Consider the following 17,364-nt stretch of genomic DNA (forward strand, 5'->3'; position numbering starts at 1 on the left):
CCTAAATGTACTAAAAATGAGGCATGTATAATAACCAGCTGATGGAAATGCAAATTGATGTGGCCTCATAGTACATTATTTTCAAATAATTCAACAAACCAATGTTAATTATTCAGCTTATAACTATACAGCTAACACACTTAAAGACATTATTGAGTTGTTTTATAAATATATTTGCTAGGTTTTTGCTCATGAATGTAGACTAGGTTCCTTGGTTTTGTTTTATTTAGTTTTATTTAGTTTTTATTTTGTTTCTTGTTTGTGGGTTTTGAAGTCATTAAAAAACTGCTGTCAAGATCTGCCTGGAACCACTTTGGCTGTGCAGTTCCTCAAAATATTTACATTCCATGAAACATTCATCAACCAATCAGAGTTAACCCAGTAGACACACAACATCGTATGACATTAATATTAGGTTAGATTTAGCGCACTAGCATCTAAGGACAATGTTATTTTAACGTCCAATAACGGCTTGAAATGACGTTGATAATTTGTTAATTTTAGGTTGTGTTGGAAAGTGACCAAAATCCACCATCGAGCCAACATACTAATACTTATACTTATATACTTACTACAACTACTTATGATCATTGATTACTTGGACTATTTAAACCTCTCTGTTTTACACACAAGTTGCAGAGTCTTGTAATACTGAACTCTGAACATTACAACACATTTTCCTTGTCTTGCCTTGCTGGTCTTGACCTTCACCCGGTTTCTTTGTTTGTTTTCGTTATACAGTATGCTGCCTGCCTTCGACCATCCGGCTGTATATTGACTACAACTCTGGATTGCCCGTATACATCTGTTTGTTTCTGTATTAACCATTGCTTGTCTGACCATTCTGTTTCATAAATCTGTGTTTGGATCCGCACTTCCCTTTGTCAGTGTCCTGTTTACAGACATAATGATGGCAAATACTGACATTTATTCATCAGGTATAGCAACCAAAATCTAACATTTGATAGACGTCATATTGGTAATGTACACACAGCATTAAGCTTCAACATCATTAGACGTTGATATTTTGTTGTTTGTTAGGTGTGTTGAAAAGTAACAAAAATACAATGATTGTCCAACATTGGACGTTAATGTTGGACTGATGTTGGGTTCTGATGTCAACCCAATTTTCATTTCCAAACAAAATGCAACATTTCACAATGTTGGGGTACAACGTCAATCTGACATCAAATTGATGTCCTCTGGCTGCTGGGAAGCATTCACCAGCCTACATAAAATCATACGCTCGATTTCTTCTATGCAGCTTCTTCGTGACAGTATAGATATCTTTACCAGTTCACCAAATCTCATAACTCACTTTGGCCTTTTGAGTGACAATAAAAGAAGGACAACTGAGCAGAAAAGGGAAGCCACGTTTAGAACGGTAGATTTAGATCGCTGTGCAGGTGGAGAAAGGGAGAGTTTCTCCATTGGAGAAAGAGAGAGTTTATGGCGTGTGATTAGAGTCTTCATTGATCTGTGCCGTAGAAACATCATTCCTGTCCACTGAACACAGCAAGAGCGGCAAGAACAAGCCAATAAGAGAGATAGAGAGAGAGAGAGACTGAGAGGACGGCATGGATGAGTAGATGGTGAGAGAGACAGAGGAAATTTATTATGCTGACCCTGAGAAAGGAGAAAACAACAAGACAGGAGAAGTGTAGAGCCGTGCACTACATCACCTCTCAAAACACAAGACAGTCAGGGAATAGCAAACAGAACATTTGACTTGCTTATTAAAAACTGGATTAAAGCAGATTGCAGAGTTGTTTTTTTGTATCTAGTAAAGATTATAAAAGTGATATAGGGCTGCAAAATATAATTTCAGCATTGTGCAAACTTGCAATATTCACATCACAGAATCTGCAATTATAGTTGACCAGACAGTACAGGTCAAAACACTGTGAGTCATTGAAAGCTTAATCTTAGAGTGGACATTTTCATTTAAATATGTTTTAAGCCCTTTGACTCTGTGAGCATTTTAAGTAAACTTAAAGAGGACCTACTCTGCCCCCTTTTAAAAGATGTAAGATAAGTCTCTGATGTCGCTAGAGTGTGTATGTGAAGTTTCAGCTCAAAATACACACAAATAATGCTTTATAACTTTAAAACTGCCCCTTTTAGACTTTAATTGATCCAATTGATCAAACTGTGCTGTTTTGTCAACTGTTGCTTTTAATTTAAATGATATTGTGCTCTATTTTAAAAGAGGGCGAAGCTAGAAATGCCTATGAGTCAGTATAGGGGCAGATTAAAAACAACAACACTAACGTCCTGTGCTGAGGGAGCGACTGCCACAAGTGGGCTGGGCTTGCCTCCTCTGATGACATGTGCAATGGAAGAATGTCAGTTGAAGTGTTGGACTGTTTTTATGAATTGTGATAAAAAAAAAATTACTAAAATTGATACATTTTTTACCATTAGAAGTTTTGCCACATGACTGCATGTAAACCCTTATAAAAGTGATTCTTGCATAATAGGTCCCCTTTAAATCATTTGGGCAAAATAAATGATAATGCTTGAAGCTTAAAGATTTGTATATAGAAAGAATTGAAGAGAATAATATACTAGTAAGGTACTATTAAGGTGCACCTAATAAAGTGGCCGGTGAGTGTATATCATGCTTGTAAATGATCTTTTCTAAATATCGCAATATCAGATTTTTCACATTCGTACAGCCCTAATGTGGGCCATACTACATTGATTCATGTTGGTTTTAGTGAATATTTGCATACAAAGGCATTGGGTCTGCTAACAGCCTGAAGTGGAATACCAGCTTTTACTTGATTTGATGAATAAAGCCATCCCACAGGATTGATCTTTACTGTAGAAGCTGTTAGTCAATTGCAGTAAGCATGTGACAAGGGTTTAATGAGCATGCAGTGATGAGTGTTTGCCTGACACTCTCTAAAATAAAGGAGATTTGAGGCACAGCTTCACTGCCAAACCCTGAATAATGATGTCCTTTTCATTCATTTCCATTTCCACCATTCATTTCTTGCATTCAGAAAATGCATAGATATCTAGAAATATACATTTTTGTGCTATCATTTCTTATTTTCATTTAATTTCATTATTTAATTCTATGATTAAATATGATTGGGGTTGAATATGATTTAATCGCAATAAAAATGTATCTAAATAAACTAAACAGAAATGTGAAAAGTAATGCAAATAAAGACAACATAATCACACAAACCTAAAAAATAATAGAACTATTATTCATATGGCAAAGATATGAAAATAAAACTTGATTTGATCCTTTTAAAAACATTTAATAATAATAATTATTATAATAATAAGTAATATAAGTGCAAAGAACAGTGGCCAAAAGAAATAAAAATAAAAATATTGATATAACTACTAAAAAAATTGATTGTAAAACTACAATTTCCATTTTCTAATTTATGTTAATATTTATGAAAGTGATTTAATGCTAATTAAAAAAAAATGTGTATGTGGTATAATAAAATATTAAATTTTATACATATTTGTATTGTATAATCATAATAAAATATAATCACATTCATCATTTTTTTTTAAAACAATAGGATTTCAATAAATAATACACTTTATTTTACTGCTTAAGGGTTCACATTGCTTCACAGTAATGTTTTCTCCAGTGGTTTACTTATAAAATGACATGAATTTTATTATGACAGACTGTTATATTTCTGTTTCATTCGTCTAATGTGTTCTCCAGAGAGCTTTTGTGTGTTTTGCAGCTGGGCCTCTGGGTTATACAAAAGTACACAGCAGATGCCACATCCAACAATGCAAATCTTTTTTGGAAAATATGACTTCATGTTTTGGATATGTATGGATATGTATTGATAAATCATGTGTCTCTTCCAGGCGGTGATGGGGCAGATACAGAAGAGAGACTGGTGGAGCATCTTCTCAATCCAGCTCACTACAACAAACTGATCCGACCAGCTACTAATGGATCAGAAGTGGTGACAGTGCAGCTGATGGTCTCGCTGGCGCAGCTCATCAGTGTGGTCAGTGGACACCTACACTTTGATTCTCATATTTAAATGCAGAATGAATAATAAAGATCCTCCTTTATGCTCTTTCACCTATTAATTTGCCTGTAGTGTGGAAAATACAATAGCCAGATGTGAATGACAAAGTTCTGCAAGGGTAGAAAGTGGAATTATTGTCTCCCAAATAAAAATAAAAAATTCTGAACAGTCTTAAATGAGTCGTCCCTCATCCCTCATTAGCCCCTTTCACACATACAGAACCTTTCCGGAAAATTCCATATCCAAAAACATAACCAATGCTTTTAGCATTCGTTGTTCAAACTGACAGACCCTCATTCTCTGAAACTGGCTTTATGGTTAACCGAATAAGAAGCCAACTTTCACCCTATTGTTTTGATACAGTATGTCTTGTTCTGACATGTGAAATAACAAACATGAAATGCTTACTTGATTTAAAAACAAAAGTTAAATACAATTTCAAATAATTTTTAAAGAGTTTTAACCTTTTAGCCACCACCACAACATGGACTAAATTTTTACTCAAAACAATTATGAACAATGCCCATCGCTATGTAAATAATGAAGTATGCCTAATAAGTAATGTTATCATAACTTTAACTAGGACTGGGCAGTGACTTGTAGAAATTTTGATTAGAAAATTGGTGTTTTTTCTTTGTGTTTTTACCTTTAGTGGATGTTAAGCTATTGCCTCCAAAACAATTAGAAACCCTTGAATTTGCACAGTAGAGTCACTTCATTTAAAGTTTCTCTAAACTGTTTCTGGTCTAGCTTTAGAAAATGAAATGTATGGCTGTTATATTGATCTTATTCTTCACGTTAGAGTGGATGCAGCCATTGGAACATTAATGGCTTGAGACTTCTAAACTCATTCACTTCCATTGATTTATAGCCATAAAACCAGCTTGTTTTGTTGCTAACTGGTGTTTTGTAATTACATTTTTAATGTATAGTCATAAACACAATTGTTCCTAGGTCAAGCAATTTGACTGTTTCTGCCATTTGCGAGTCAATTCTCTTATAGGAAACTGAGAGAAAAGAGCTTACTCCAGCACTAGAAAACAACATCAATAACCCTTACCAACTGTAACTCACTTAGCATTGACACTTTGTTAAAGCATTGTATTTTCAGTGACTTTTAAAGTAAACTCGTTTATTCAACGTCTATTCTATTTTCAAATATGGTCATCTTAGCTCCATTTTAAGCCTAAGTAGGCTTAGTGATCTGTGGAATAATGCAGTTAGGCTCTGAGGCTTCAGCATTAGCCTGATTTTTTTGAGTGAATGTTGTCGGTGTGCTGTAGGAAGCAAGTGTGGACAACAGGAAATGGCCATTTCGGTTCCCACAGGTGCAGCAATTACCAATGCTTACTGACCACTCATCATTCTATGCGAACCGCTCAGCTGTCAGCCAATTACAAGCCTCCTTCATGCCTGTAATGCATTGTAAATCAACAACAGCTCACTTACCTGGGCTGATAGCTGGAGGATATATAAATCTGTAGATATATAAATCTACTGCATGAGAGCAAACTTTTACAATTTTTAAAAAGGGTACAATATCTTTATAATATTCATATTTTAAAGCTATGAATTAAAAATAACCTAACTTTTTTGCTGTGTATTTTGAATTGTGAAAAGTTTTAAGTTTTTTTTTTTTTTTATCAAATCACTAAAATAAGTTGACAAATTACAAATGAGTTGTTTAGTTATATCATTAAGTTGTATTTGTTATTAAGATTTTTTCCTTCCCTTTCTGTCTTTTTATTTTTTCCTACACAGCACGAGAGAGAACAGATCATGACCACCAATGTCTGGCTTACACAGGTCAGTCACATTAATCTAACCCATTTTACTTTCCTGACATAAAATATTTAACACACAACAAAAAGTGCTTTACTTTGATTGTTCTGTTGGTTTCTATCCAAGGTAATAACTGTAATTTAAATTAATGCTTTTAAAGAATAATATTATTTAAACACAACAATAAAAACAATAAAATGTCAGCAAATTAAGTTAAAAATGATAAAAGTTCCCATGTTAATTAAAAAAAGCATGCATGTTAATGGATATGCATTAGGCTTGAAATGCATCATCATCAGTTTATACGCTACCTACGGTGGCCGAGAGAGCTTAACATGCTGCAGTTTAAGAAAACACATGCAATTACAAAAAATGCCAGCAAATTAAGAAAAGATCTTCATTCGTTTGACAGCACATACACTGCAAGTCCTCACAATGCAAACACGTTTAAACAAAAAAAACGCTGCATATTCTCACAACACTTTCAAATAGTAAAAAACACAGCAGAAACATTTCAAGAGGACCTAAAAACATGGCATACCGGGCTACTTAGCTTATGGGTATTTTTTTACTTACTTACTTGATATTAAGCTGCACCATGTTTGTGTTTCGTAACATCTAAATTTTACGGGGTGAGTTGTTAGCCCAACGCTCAACCCCCAACCTGCACAGAGGACCAGGACATACAGACATACACTATGAACAATTTAGCATACCCAGTTTAGCTATAGCGGATGTCTTTGGAGTTGTGGGGGAAACTGGAGTACCTGAAGGAAACCTTCATGTAAAAATACGAAATACGAAAGACAAGGGAATCAGGATGTTAAAATAAACAAACAACAAACTCTACTTTCAAAGATTACCTACTGTTTCACTGGGCAAAATAGTCACGGCATGTTTTTGGTTCCCCTTGAAACATTTTCGTTGAGTTTAGATGTTTTTAAAAGTGTTGTGAGAATTTAGTGTGTTTTCGTAAATTGTTTGCGTTGTGAGAAAATTCAGCGTGTTTTCGTAAAATTTTTTGTGTTGTGAGAAAATTCAGCGTGTTTTCGTAAATTGTTTGCGTTGTGAGAAAATTCAGCGTGTTTTCGTAAATTGTTTGCGTTGTGAGAAAATTCAGCGTGTTTTCGTAAATTGTTTGCGTTGTGAGAAAATTCAGCGTGTTTACGTAAAATTGTTTGCATTGTGAGAAAATTCATCGTGTTTTCGTAAATTGTTTGAGTTGTGAGAAAATTCAGCGTGTTTTCGTAAATTGTTTGCGTTGTGAGAAAATGCCATGTGTTTTCGTAACTTGTTTGCGCTGTGAGAAAATGCAGCATGTTTTCGTAAACTGTTTGTGCTGTGAGAAAATGCAGCACGTTTTCATAAATTGTTTGCGTTGTGTGAAAATGCAGCACATTTTTTAAAGTGTATGCATTGAAGATCTGTTAATTTAGACCTGTAAGTTTTCTAAATTTCAGCACGTTAAGTTCTCTCGGCCACCCTAGATACCACACAAAATATTTTTTAGACTGTACTGTATATACAGTAATAAATTAATGGTGTAGACGTTTTATTGGTGTAGACGTTTTATTGTTGTAGGCATAAACACTTTATTTCAATGTGTCATTTCCATTTCTCTCTAATTAATTTTATATTACTTTTTAAATTACTTTTTTTTATAATAAAATTTATAGTTTAAAATAAAACCTAGGTCAAATGTTTTTCCTTTGTGTATTCAAACATCTCATCCGAATTGGTTTGTACAGATACAGTTCTCTGTTACACATCTCTCTCTTTTTCTCGCTCGTTCTCCATCTTTCTGTCACTCCCTCTCTGAATCATCTGCTCATGGTCACTATGACCATAGATGTCATTTGGCAGGAGGTATTGCTGCTGTCAGTACAGGTTACCCATACAACTTCACGACTGTATGTGCCTTTCCTAGCCAGTGTATGTGTATAAGATCTGTGCGTCAGAGTAAAGAACATAATATAATCACATTAATGGTCACTATCTTTAAACTGACCGGAAGAGTGTTAACTCACCACCACTTGACATTTATCACTCTTTTTGTGTGTATCAAGACAACTACCATTAATTAGGCTGTGCTTTATGACCGTTCTCAGTCGCAGTCTGTTTAATCTGTCAGCATTTATCGCCTCAAGTGATTAGTTCTCACTTTCTAATCTAGTTTATTCAGACATTCCTATTAGTAATGAAATGTGACAGTTCATTAATACATACGCTAAATATGCTGCTAATTGACTGAAAGCAGTGCCGTGTGTGACTGATGAACATGATCTTAACAGCATGCTTGGTTACACCATCTGCACAAGTCAATGAGAAATTATAGTTCCCCTTCGGGGGGAACTTCAGCACTATAAGTGGATTTGATTGTAAAATCCACGCATTGGGAGGTTCGGTTCAGAAGCTACTCGTCTGAAAGAGTATTGAACGGGCCAATTAAGAATGAATTGGCAGCGCAAGCCTGCGCAGGTGAGCGGCATAAGCAATCAACTGAGTATATAAGCTCACCTGGCGCCAGCAGACGCTATCCTTTTCGCTTCAGAGACTTTCTGATCGAGTCGATGAGGGTTCCTCCTGCTGTGACCAGCGATTCTGAGCGAACGAGAGCATTCTCCCGGTCCAGAGTGTGTACACGCAGTGGCAGACGGTCGAGCTGGGTTTCTCCCTTGCCTGGCGTTCTTTGGGTCCGGTCCTCCAGAGCGGTGCGTATAAAGTTGCAAACTTCACAGAAAGAGCAACACAGTCGTGCAGCACGTCCTTATCAGGACGGCGCTCCGACTGTGCGTTTCTGGATGCGGTGGTTTCCTGTCCTCGGATGATGGGCGCGGGCACTGCGTTGCATGTCTGGGGGTCCAGCATGTTAATACGCTGCTCGCGGGCAGTTCATGTCGTCATTGCGATGCCATGACTGTTGCGCAAGATCGCGGTTAGCCTTTGCAAAAGGGCGAACCACCCCAGTTGTCCCCTGTTCTGCAGCGGGCACTCGGGCAGATCTGAGGGTTTCAGCGAGAGATAATCCGTCGCCCACGGGCCCGCGGACCTCCCGCTCCTCTAAGCGCTCCATCCAAGCTTCGGGCGGGGGAAGCGATCCGTCTAACAGATGGTAGCCCTTACGCCCGATGACACCGGAGACCAGATGTCCACCGCGGCATCGGAGGGTGGGCTTTCATTGTCCGATGATGATCCAGACCCGCTCGCCCCCTTCGGGCTGGTGAGCGCTGTCACTACGGATCCTGAAACGGACATGTTAGCCGTGCTTTCCCGGGCTGCTTCGGCCGTGGGTTGGAGATGGTTTATCCCCCAGCTCCGCGGCCGGACCGACTAGAGGGGCGTTCCCTTCTTCCCGGAGGTGCACAGTAGGCTCACGCGGTCTTGTAAAGCACTTTTTTCTGCTCGTGCTGCGTGTTCCTCCACCCTAACCACTCTTGACGGTGAAACAGCCAGGGGGTATGTGGCGATTCCTCAGGTTGAGTGCGCGATGGCGGTAAATCCGCGCGGCGCCTCTTCTTGGCGGGGTCCGCCTCGTCTCCCATCCAAAGCCTGTAAGTTATCTACCTCCCTCGGAGCTAGAGCTTACATAGCTGCGGGCCAGGCTGCTTCCGCCTTGCATGCGATAGCCACCTACCAGCGCTACCAAGCGCAGGCGCTGGCCGAGCTGCACGAGGGTGGGTCCAACCCAGGCTTACGAGCTTCGCACCGCCGCCGACTTAGCTCTTCGGACTACTGAGTCCGCTGCGTGTGCGTTGGGGAGGACGATGTCCACATTAGTGGTCCAGGAGCGCCACCCCTGGCTGATATGCGCAAAGTCGACAAAGTCCGCTTTCTTGACTTCCCCATATCCCCAGCCAGGTTCGGCGACACTGTCTGTGAATTCACCCAGGAATTCAAGGCGGTGAGAGAGCAGTTGGTGGGTGATGTCTTATCGGCGGTCCGTAGCCCGCTCCGCCCGCCGTGCCATTCATACCTGCTCCTCGCCGAAGGCGCCCGCCTACGAGAGCTGCTCCGCCCCCGCACACGCCTAAGGCGAAGCGAGCGCGTCGGGCACCTCAGAAGCAGGCAGCCCCCCTGCCCAGAACGCCGCTAAGTCCGGCAACGGACCGCGAAGCGCCCCTGGGACAGGCCATCTGGAGAAGAGGGAACTTGCTCTTTCCCCGCTGGAGGGCGGGGCCCCATTTCCAACGGCACTTTTTACTGCCATGAAAACATTATGAAAGGGCACTTTTCACTTCCCCAGATGTGACAGCCCGAAATCTGCCAGTCTGGGACGCTATGCTTTCTAGCTTGCAGATTCGGTGCGTTTCGCCAGTGGCTCACGAGCGCTGGGAGGACGGTCTCCTTTCTCCCACCCCTCGAGCCTCCCCTCCGGAGCTCGGGTTTGGAGTGAGAGCAAATATCTCACCTCCAGCTTTTCCGTGGGACCCGCGAGCTTCCCGGATCAGCACACCCACTCCGCGCTGCCCCACTGCTGGTACGTCAGCGATTGTAGCGATGAGTCCATTAGCGAGAGCTCTGCCTGCCTGGTTAGCGCGGGCCAGCTCTTCGCGGTGGCTCATACGCACAATCAGACTCGGCTATGCGATTCAGTTCGCGAAACGGCCCCCCAAGTCACGGGTGTGTATTCACCAGGGTCAGCCCCCTGTCCGCCCCTGTCTTGCGAGAGGAGATTGCTGTCCTCCTGGCGAAGGATGAAATCGAGCCGCTCCCTCCAGCCGAGATGGAGAGCGGGTTTTACAGCCCACGCTTCATCGTGCCCAAAAAGAGCGGTGGGTCACGGCCAATCCTAGATCTGCGCGTTTTGAACCGCTGCCTGCACAAGCTGCCGTTCAGAATGCTCACGCAGAAGCGCATCCTCCGTCCTCTGGGTTGGTCTGCAGCATTAGACCTGATGGACGCGTATTTCCATGTCTCCACTCTTCCTCGCCACCGACAGTTTCTGCGGTTTGCGTTTGAAGGTCGAGCTTGGCAATACAAAGCCCTCCCCTTCGGGCTCTCTCTGTCTCCGCGGGTCCTCACCAAGCCCGCGGAGGGTGCCTCAGTAACTCGCGCAGTTACTGTGCAAGGTCAGGGAGGACGAGGAACAGGTTGCTGGTTGCGCCCCTCTGGCTCAACCGGACCTGGATGTCAGAGCTCTCCCTCGCGTTAGCCCTCCCCTGGCAGTCCCTTCGAGAGAGCACCTACTCTCTCAGGGACAGGGCACCACCTGGCACCCTCGCCGATCTTTGAAGAGATTTTTAGACGCGAGGAAGACTTAGGTAACCTCCGATTGCGGTGGCTAATACCGTCACTCGGGCTAGAGCCCCCTCCCCGAGCGCGCCTATGCCCTGACGTGAAGTCTATTCACTGAATGGTGTGTCTCTCGCTGAGAAGACCCCCGTAATTTGCCAGATCAGCGTTGTGCTTTCTTTACGCCGAGAGAAGTTGGAGAGCAGGCTGTCGCCCTCCACACTCAAGGTTACGTGGCTGCCATCTCCGCTCTCATAACGCGGTGGCTGGCAGCACCGTGGGAACGCATAACCTCATCATCCGGTTCCTCAGCCACCCCGCCCCCTCTCATGCCCTCTTAGGATCTCGCCCTCGCTACACAAGCCGCGTCAGATCCCTTCGATCCTCGACTCAGTATATTTCTGTCCCTGAAGACAGCTCTGCTGGTCGCGTTGATATCGATTAGAGGGTCGGGGACCCGGAGGCATTTTTCGGTCAGTGACTCGTGCCTGTAATTGGGCTGGCTTCTCTCACGTCCTGAGACCCCGCCCGCGATATGTGCCCAAGGTTCCTACCACTCCGTTTTAATACGAGGTAGTGAGCCTGCAAGCGCTGCCCTCGGAGGAGGCAGACCCAGCCCTTCTTTATTGTCCAGTTCGCGTTTTGCGTATTATCCGGACCGCACTCAGAGTTTAGATCATCTGAGCAGCTCTTCGTCTGTTATAGCGGTCGGCAGCAGGGAAGTGCCGTACCGAAATAAGTTCCCACTAGATTGTGGATGCCTTTCTTTCACTATCAGAGCCGAGATGAGCCGCATCCCCCGAGAGCGCGTGCGCACTCCACTCGGAGCTTCGCATCCTCTCGAGCGCGCGCACGCGGCGCCCCTCTAACAGACATCTGTAGAGCTGCGGGCTGGGTGACACCCAACACATTTGCAAGGTTTTACAATCTGCGAGTGGAGCCGGTTTCCTCAAGGGTATTAGGTAACCCTTGGTGATTGAGGAAACAATTCGGTAGGGTGTTGAAACACGCTTGCTGCGCCATTTTCCCTAACACGGAGATACGTGCGCCTTTTTATCTGTCAGTAAAGTTCCCCGTCAGGTGAGCCCTGCAGATTCCTCCGTGGCCCCCAGCACTGACTCAGCGGAGGAGTCACTTGCTGGCCCACTACGTTGTAGGTCTGCCCGCTGGTCAGCCCGCGTTTTGGGTAAAGGTGCCTGCTATGCGTGGTCCCCACTAGGCGATCCCATATGCTTATTCAGCCACGGTTAAGTCCCCCCCCCCCACCCCCCTGGGCGGACCCGTGTCTTCCCTCCCCGCTAACCACTCTTTTGCTATGCGTACTCCCCCTTTTTAGGGCTAGTCCATATGTAAATTCTGCCATCTATCCCCCCTTGGGTAACGGATGGCCTCCGCAGCGTCCTCCCTATCGGGATTGCACGCTTCCCAACGTACTGTCGTATTTCCTAGAATTATCTAGATGCTCACGACTTCCCAAAAAATATATATAAATCCGTAAAACTTCTGTTGAAGTAGGATAAATTAGGGCCAGGGACACGTTGGAGGACCGCGCCCCCCATGATGTGGGTGCGTCACGCTTGCTTGACTATCTCCTCATCGGGGGTGTTGGTAAGGTGCAGTCATTATGGCGCTTTCAATGGGCTCCCAATGCGTGGATTTTACAATCAAATCCACTTATAGTGCTGAAGTTCCCCCCGAAGGGGAACGTTCGAGGTTACTAAAGTAACCCTTCGTTCCCCGAGGAGGGGAACGGAAGCACTATACTCCGTCGCCATAATGACTGTCCCTTAGCTGTTGAAAGTCTCTTCAGCTTAAAAAGGATAGCGTCTGCTGGCGCCAGGTGAGCTTATATACTCAGTTGATTGCTTATGCCGCTCACCTGCGCAGGCTTGCGCTGCCAATTCATTCTTAATTGGCCCGTTCAATACTCTTTCAGACGAGTAGCTTCTGAACCGAACCTCCCAATGCATGGATTTTACAATCAAATCCACTTATAGTGCTTCCGTTCCCCTCCTCGGGGAACGAAGGGTTACTTTAGTAACCTCGAACGTTTCATAACATGAAATGTGTGAAAGAAGGCTGTGGATTTGGAGTATATTTCACTTTCATCGTAACCCAGCAACGATTTTTTTGTTTTTAAAAATGTCTAATAGTTGTCTAAATGTAGTCATCTTGGCTAAAACAATACTGAATATGGGCTGTCAGTGAAAATCTAATAGACATCTAAGAATAGGCTAAAACTAGATCGAATTAACAGAAATGAATGACTGCACATATAAAGTCTGTTTAATCTGTCTATTTGACGACTAGTTGAGTTTAGTCTTGTTTTAGCAAAGCTGTTTACTTTTAGATGTCTATTAGATGTCTATTAAACACAAAATTGTTTGCTGGGTAGTGTCAAGGATTGACAAAAGGTGTTTTGTCATTAGCATGTGCTGCGAGGTGTTATAACTTCATTACCTGGTAGTAAAACACATCTTTCTCCACACACAACCCTTCAGAAGTCATCATTTGTTGACATTAAGATGAATGAAAATGCTAATTAAGTCTACCGTGGTTGTTTATTTCCATCTTCAGGAATGGCAGGACTACAGACTAACATGGAGCCCAGAAGAGTTCGATGGCATGAAGAAGGTCCGTCTTCCCTCCAAGCATATTTGGCTGCCTGATGTTGTTCTTTATAACAAGTAAGCCTCGAAAGATCATCTTGCTTAGCTTTCTCTACAGCTTATCGCTGCTTTATTACATCTGATCCTTTCTTCCTTTCCTCTTTCATCGAAGCGTAGATAACATCTGTGCTTATCAGTCTCCGTCTCATTAGCGGTGTTCCCGTGTCACATTACATGACCTCACTGTAAATAAAGCATGTTCCTGCTCTCTTGCTCTCATGCCGCGTAGTGGAAGATGATTTATATTTATGCTAATTAAAACAATACTTCCTCCTGTGTTTGTCTTTATGTATCATTGATAAACTGTGTGCAGATAAACACCTAAGAAACAGGCCTCAAAGGTTTGAAAATTGTCTCAAAAAAAAAAATTCTGTACAGCAGTAATGTTATAGGAATTATCTAAAAAAAAGTAATATGCCTTTACCAAATGCCTTAACCTACTGTAAAAGTTACATAAGGCACTTACATTTGAAGTAGACATGATCAGGCAGTAAAGACACACCATGTTATACATGCTAACACAATTGAATTACATAAAATCTGGTTAAAGTTAAATTACCCAAATTTTTAAGGTCACTGGTTTAATTCACAGCAAATGTGGCATCAGTTAAAAGTGCAAGCTTAACACCATGTCTACTTCAGACACAACCATGCTGCTTAAAGGTGCAGTAGGTGATCTGCCACAATGCTAACTGGCTAGCATAAATCTCTGAAACACTGTCCCTACCCTGCCATCCAAAGCCACGCCTCCTGAAACACGAGTACGCGCACCTCAGGAATTATACTTACTACTAAGCCATACTTATATGCTATTTCAGACTAAATATTCAGAGTAGTGGTAAATAATATAGCGAGCACGTCACAGGTTGTCATGTTCAAAAATTAACCATTGTGAATATAAAACCAACTTCACCTCAGTAAAGCAGGCTAGGCGGAATAGAAAAAGGTTCCTTAGGAAACAGAAAATAGTCACATCAGTCTTTTAACGGGAGATTTTAGTGGCTGAATAACACTTCTGTGCATATAACCCATTTTTAACAACAAAATCTACATCAGCTTGGCGTTAAGCTAACATAGTTTTAAAACAAAACATTATCTAACAGAAATACTTCAGAAATACTTCAGCCATGGTGTCATCCTTCGTCATCCTTCGTCCAGCATGCAAAAGTCACTCCAATATTGATTCAGGATTTTAAAAAGTATTGATTTTAAAAAGTATTGTACACGATCTGCATGAGCGGCTGCGCTATAGTTCGAATCTGCATTTGCTGCAGTTTGAGCTACTTATCAGAATTATGCGAAATGTCAGCCTGACACTATTTGATTGGGTGAACATTTTTTAGTTATATGGCTTACTCAGAATATAAAAATAAACATAAACACATTTAGATCATTTACTTTAATCATTACGATTGGAATATGAAGAGACTTTTAAACGGCACAACAACAAATGTTACTGAAGAAAATCACTTACTGCACCTTTAAAGAAGTGTTTCTCAATTCTGGTTCTCGCACCCCACTCCACTTCACATTTTGTATTTTTTTCTTTTCACTGTAGACAATTAGTCCACAGGATGTTCTGCCATGATTTCAGCTTTAGGAAGCATATGTTTTATTCAAATGTCATTTTAGTGTGTGATATGTGGATTTATATTGTAATTATTTACAGAGGTATACTACTATATATATATATATATATATATATATATATATATATATATATATATATATATATATATATATATATATATATATATATATATATATATATATATATTAGAAGATAAATAAAGGTTTCTTGTGTTCAGGTAGAGAGCAATGAAGGAGCATTGAGTATAGAGCAATGCTCACTATGTAGGGACCTGTCAATTAGAACACAGTTCATGCATGGAGCGTGAATTAGGTTTGAAAAAGAAGAGAGACAAAACATGTAGATTTGTGGGACACGAGAACTGGGAATGAGAACCACTTGCTTACATCACATCAGCTGCCTATACTAGAAAAATTGCCTATAGCAACTAACTTGTCCTTTATGTTAGTATATCATAAATCAAATGCAATCTGTATATTGTCTGAGATTTGTTGCATGTGTTGCATACTGTAAATTAAGTGTAGACAGATTAAGTCTTTCTGGATTATATTGTCTTCACTTGTGTCCAAAGTAGATGGTGTAAGCCTACAACATCACTACATGAAACCAAGTCAAAGGGAATATGGAGTTATTTTTCTTCCCATTTGCAATGCTTTTCTCATTTACAATGCAATTAGAGTGAGTAATATTCCTTTACTCACAGTTAAATGTGATGTTTACAACCACAGTAGCACAGGGCTAAACACACTTTGCAAAGCCTTACTATGTGTACAGGCACACCAAAATGATACAGCATTAGTAATGCTTAACCAAATCCACCTCAAAAGTATTATGACTTTAAAAAACTGGTAATGACTAATCCCAGTCCTGGAGAGTCACTGTCCTGCAGAGTTTCTTTCCAGTTCAAGACTTATCAAACACAGCTGAAAAAGCTAGATAAGGTATAAAGGTTTCATGGGTACTTTTTAAAGGGTGGAAAAAAGCTTTCCGGTTTGTGACCACTTATATAGTCTCGCGTAGGCAGACCTAAGACTGAAGAGGTCTGAAGATTTGGGATCTTTGGCTGCTTTGAATGGTCAAGGACTGCCCATTATGTTATATGACTGACAGTTTACCAACCAATCACATTTCATTTTGTGCCGCATCATGTTTGTAGGTGTGGAAGTGTCCTCAGAATAACACCCCATAATGCAACCACATTCAATAATCCAGCGTTTAGGTCAAATTAATAAATGCTCATTCTTACAAAGTTATTCTCACAATAACAGATGGGTGTGCAAGGAGTAAATCACTAATTTATGACCTTCTCAGAAAGTTCTATGCAGTGTTGGGGGTAATGCATTACAAGTAATGCGAGTTACATAATAATATTACTTTTCTAAGTAATGAGTAAAGTAACGCATTACTAAATAACAAGTGTTATTACTAAGTATTATTATTACTAAGTATACTAAATATCATTATTAAGTAATAAAATTTGAGTTACTTTTTAAAAAATGTAATACAAGTTACTTTTTAATTAGATCATAAAAAAATAAATCGCTAATTTAAAATGATCGTAGTCATGTTAAATCCTACAATCAATGAGAGAATGCAAGAACAAACAGAAACCAAAATGGCTTTGGCTTACTGTATTCTCATTTTCTCATTATTTTGAATGGATTAAAGAAATGCAAAAGGACAGAAATGTCTCAAAAGACAGTGATTTTACTTCACTAATAAGACAAAAGGTACAAAAGTAGCACATTGCTTAAAACTTTGATAAATCTGTATGGCACATAGCTTGAGGGTCAGGGAGTGCTCAGAACATATTATCCTACATTATTATTATTATTATTATTATTATTATTATTTTATTTTTTATTATTATTATTTTAGTAAATGAAGCTCATTTGGTGCATTGTTTATTGCAGAGCTCCTTTATTTAGAAAAAAAAGGAAAATATCCTGAGAGTTATGAAAGAGATCAAGCCTCAGCCAGGTCAGAAAAAGTAATGCAAAAGTAACATAATGCATTACTTATTATAAAAAGTAAGTAACGCAACTATTTACTTTTTTGGAGAATA

At 40.8% G+C, this 17,364-nt stretch overlaps 1 protein-coding gene across 1 annotated transcript in view; it reads left to right on the forward strand.

Moving 5' to 3' along the window:
* Positions 1-17,364, forward strand: part of chrnb2 (cholinergic receptor, nicotinic, beta 2) — a 57,469-nt gene that overhangs the window by 23,375 nt on the left and 16,730 nt on the right. Inside the window, exons 2-4 of the mRNA XM_087286944.1 lie at positions 3,856-4,001; positions 5,787-5,831; positions 13,617-13,726. Of these exons, the coding sequence (XP_087143070.1) occupies positions 3,856-4,001; positions 5,787-5,831; positions 13,617-13,726 (301 nt within the window). The remainder of the gene's footprint in view (positions 1-3,855; positions 4,002-5,786; positions 5,832-13,616; positions 13,727-17,364) is intronic.

Source organism: Danio rerio, chromosome 16, assembly GCF_052040795.2.
Source record: "Danio rerio strain M-AB ecotype USA chromosome 16, GRCz13ab, whole genome shotgun sequence".
Classification (NCBI taxonomy): Eukaryota; Metazoa; Chordata; class Actinopteri; order Cypriniformes; family Danionidae; genus Danio; species Danio rerio.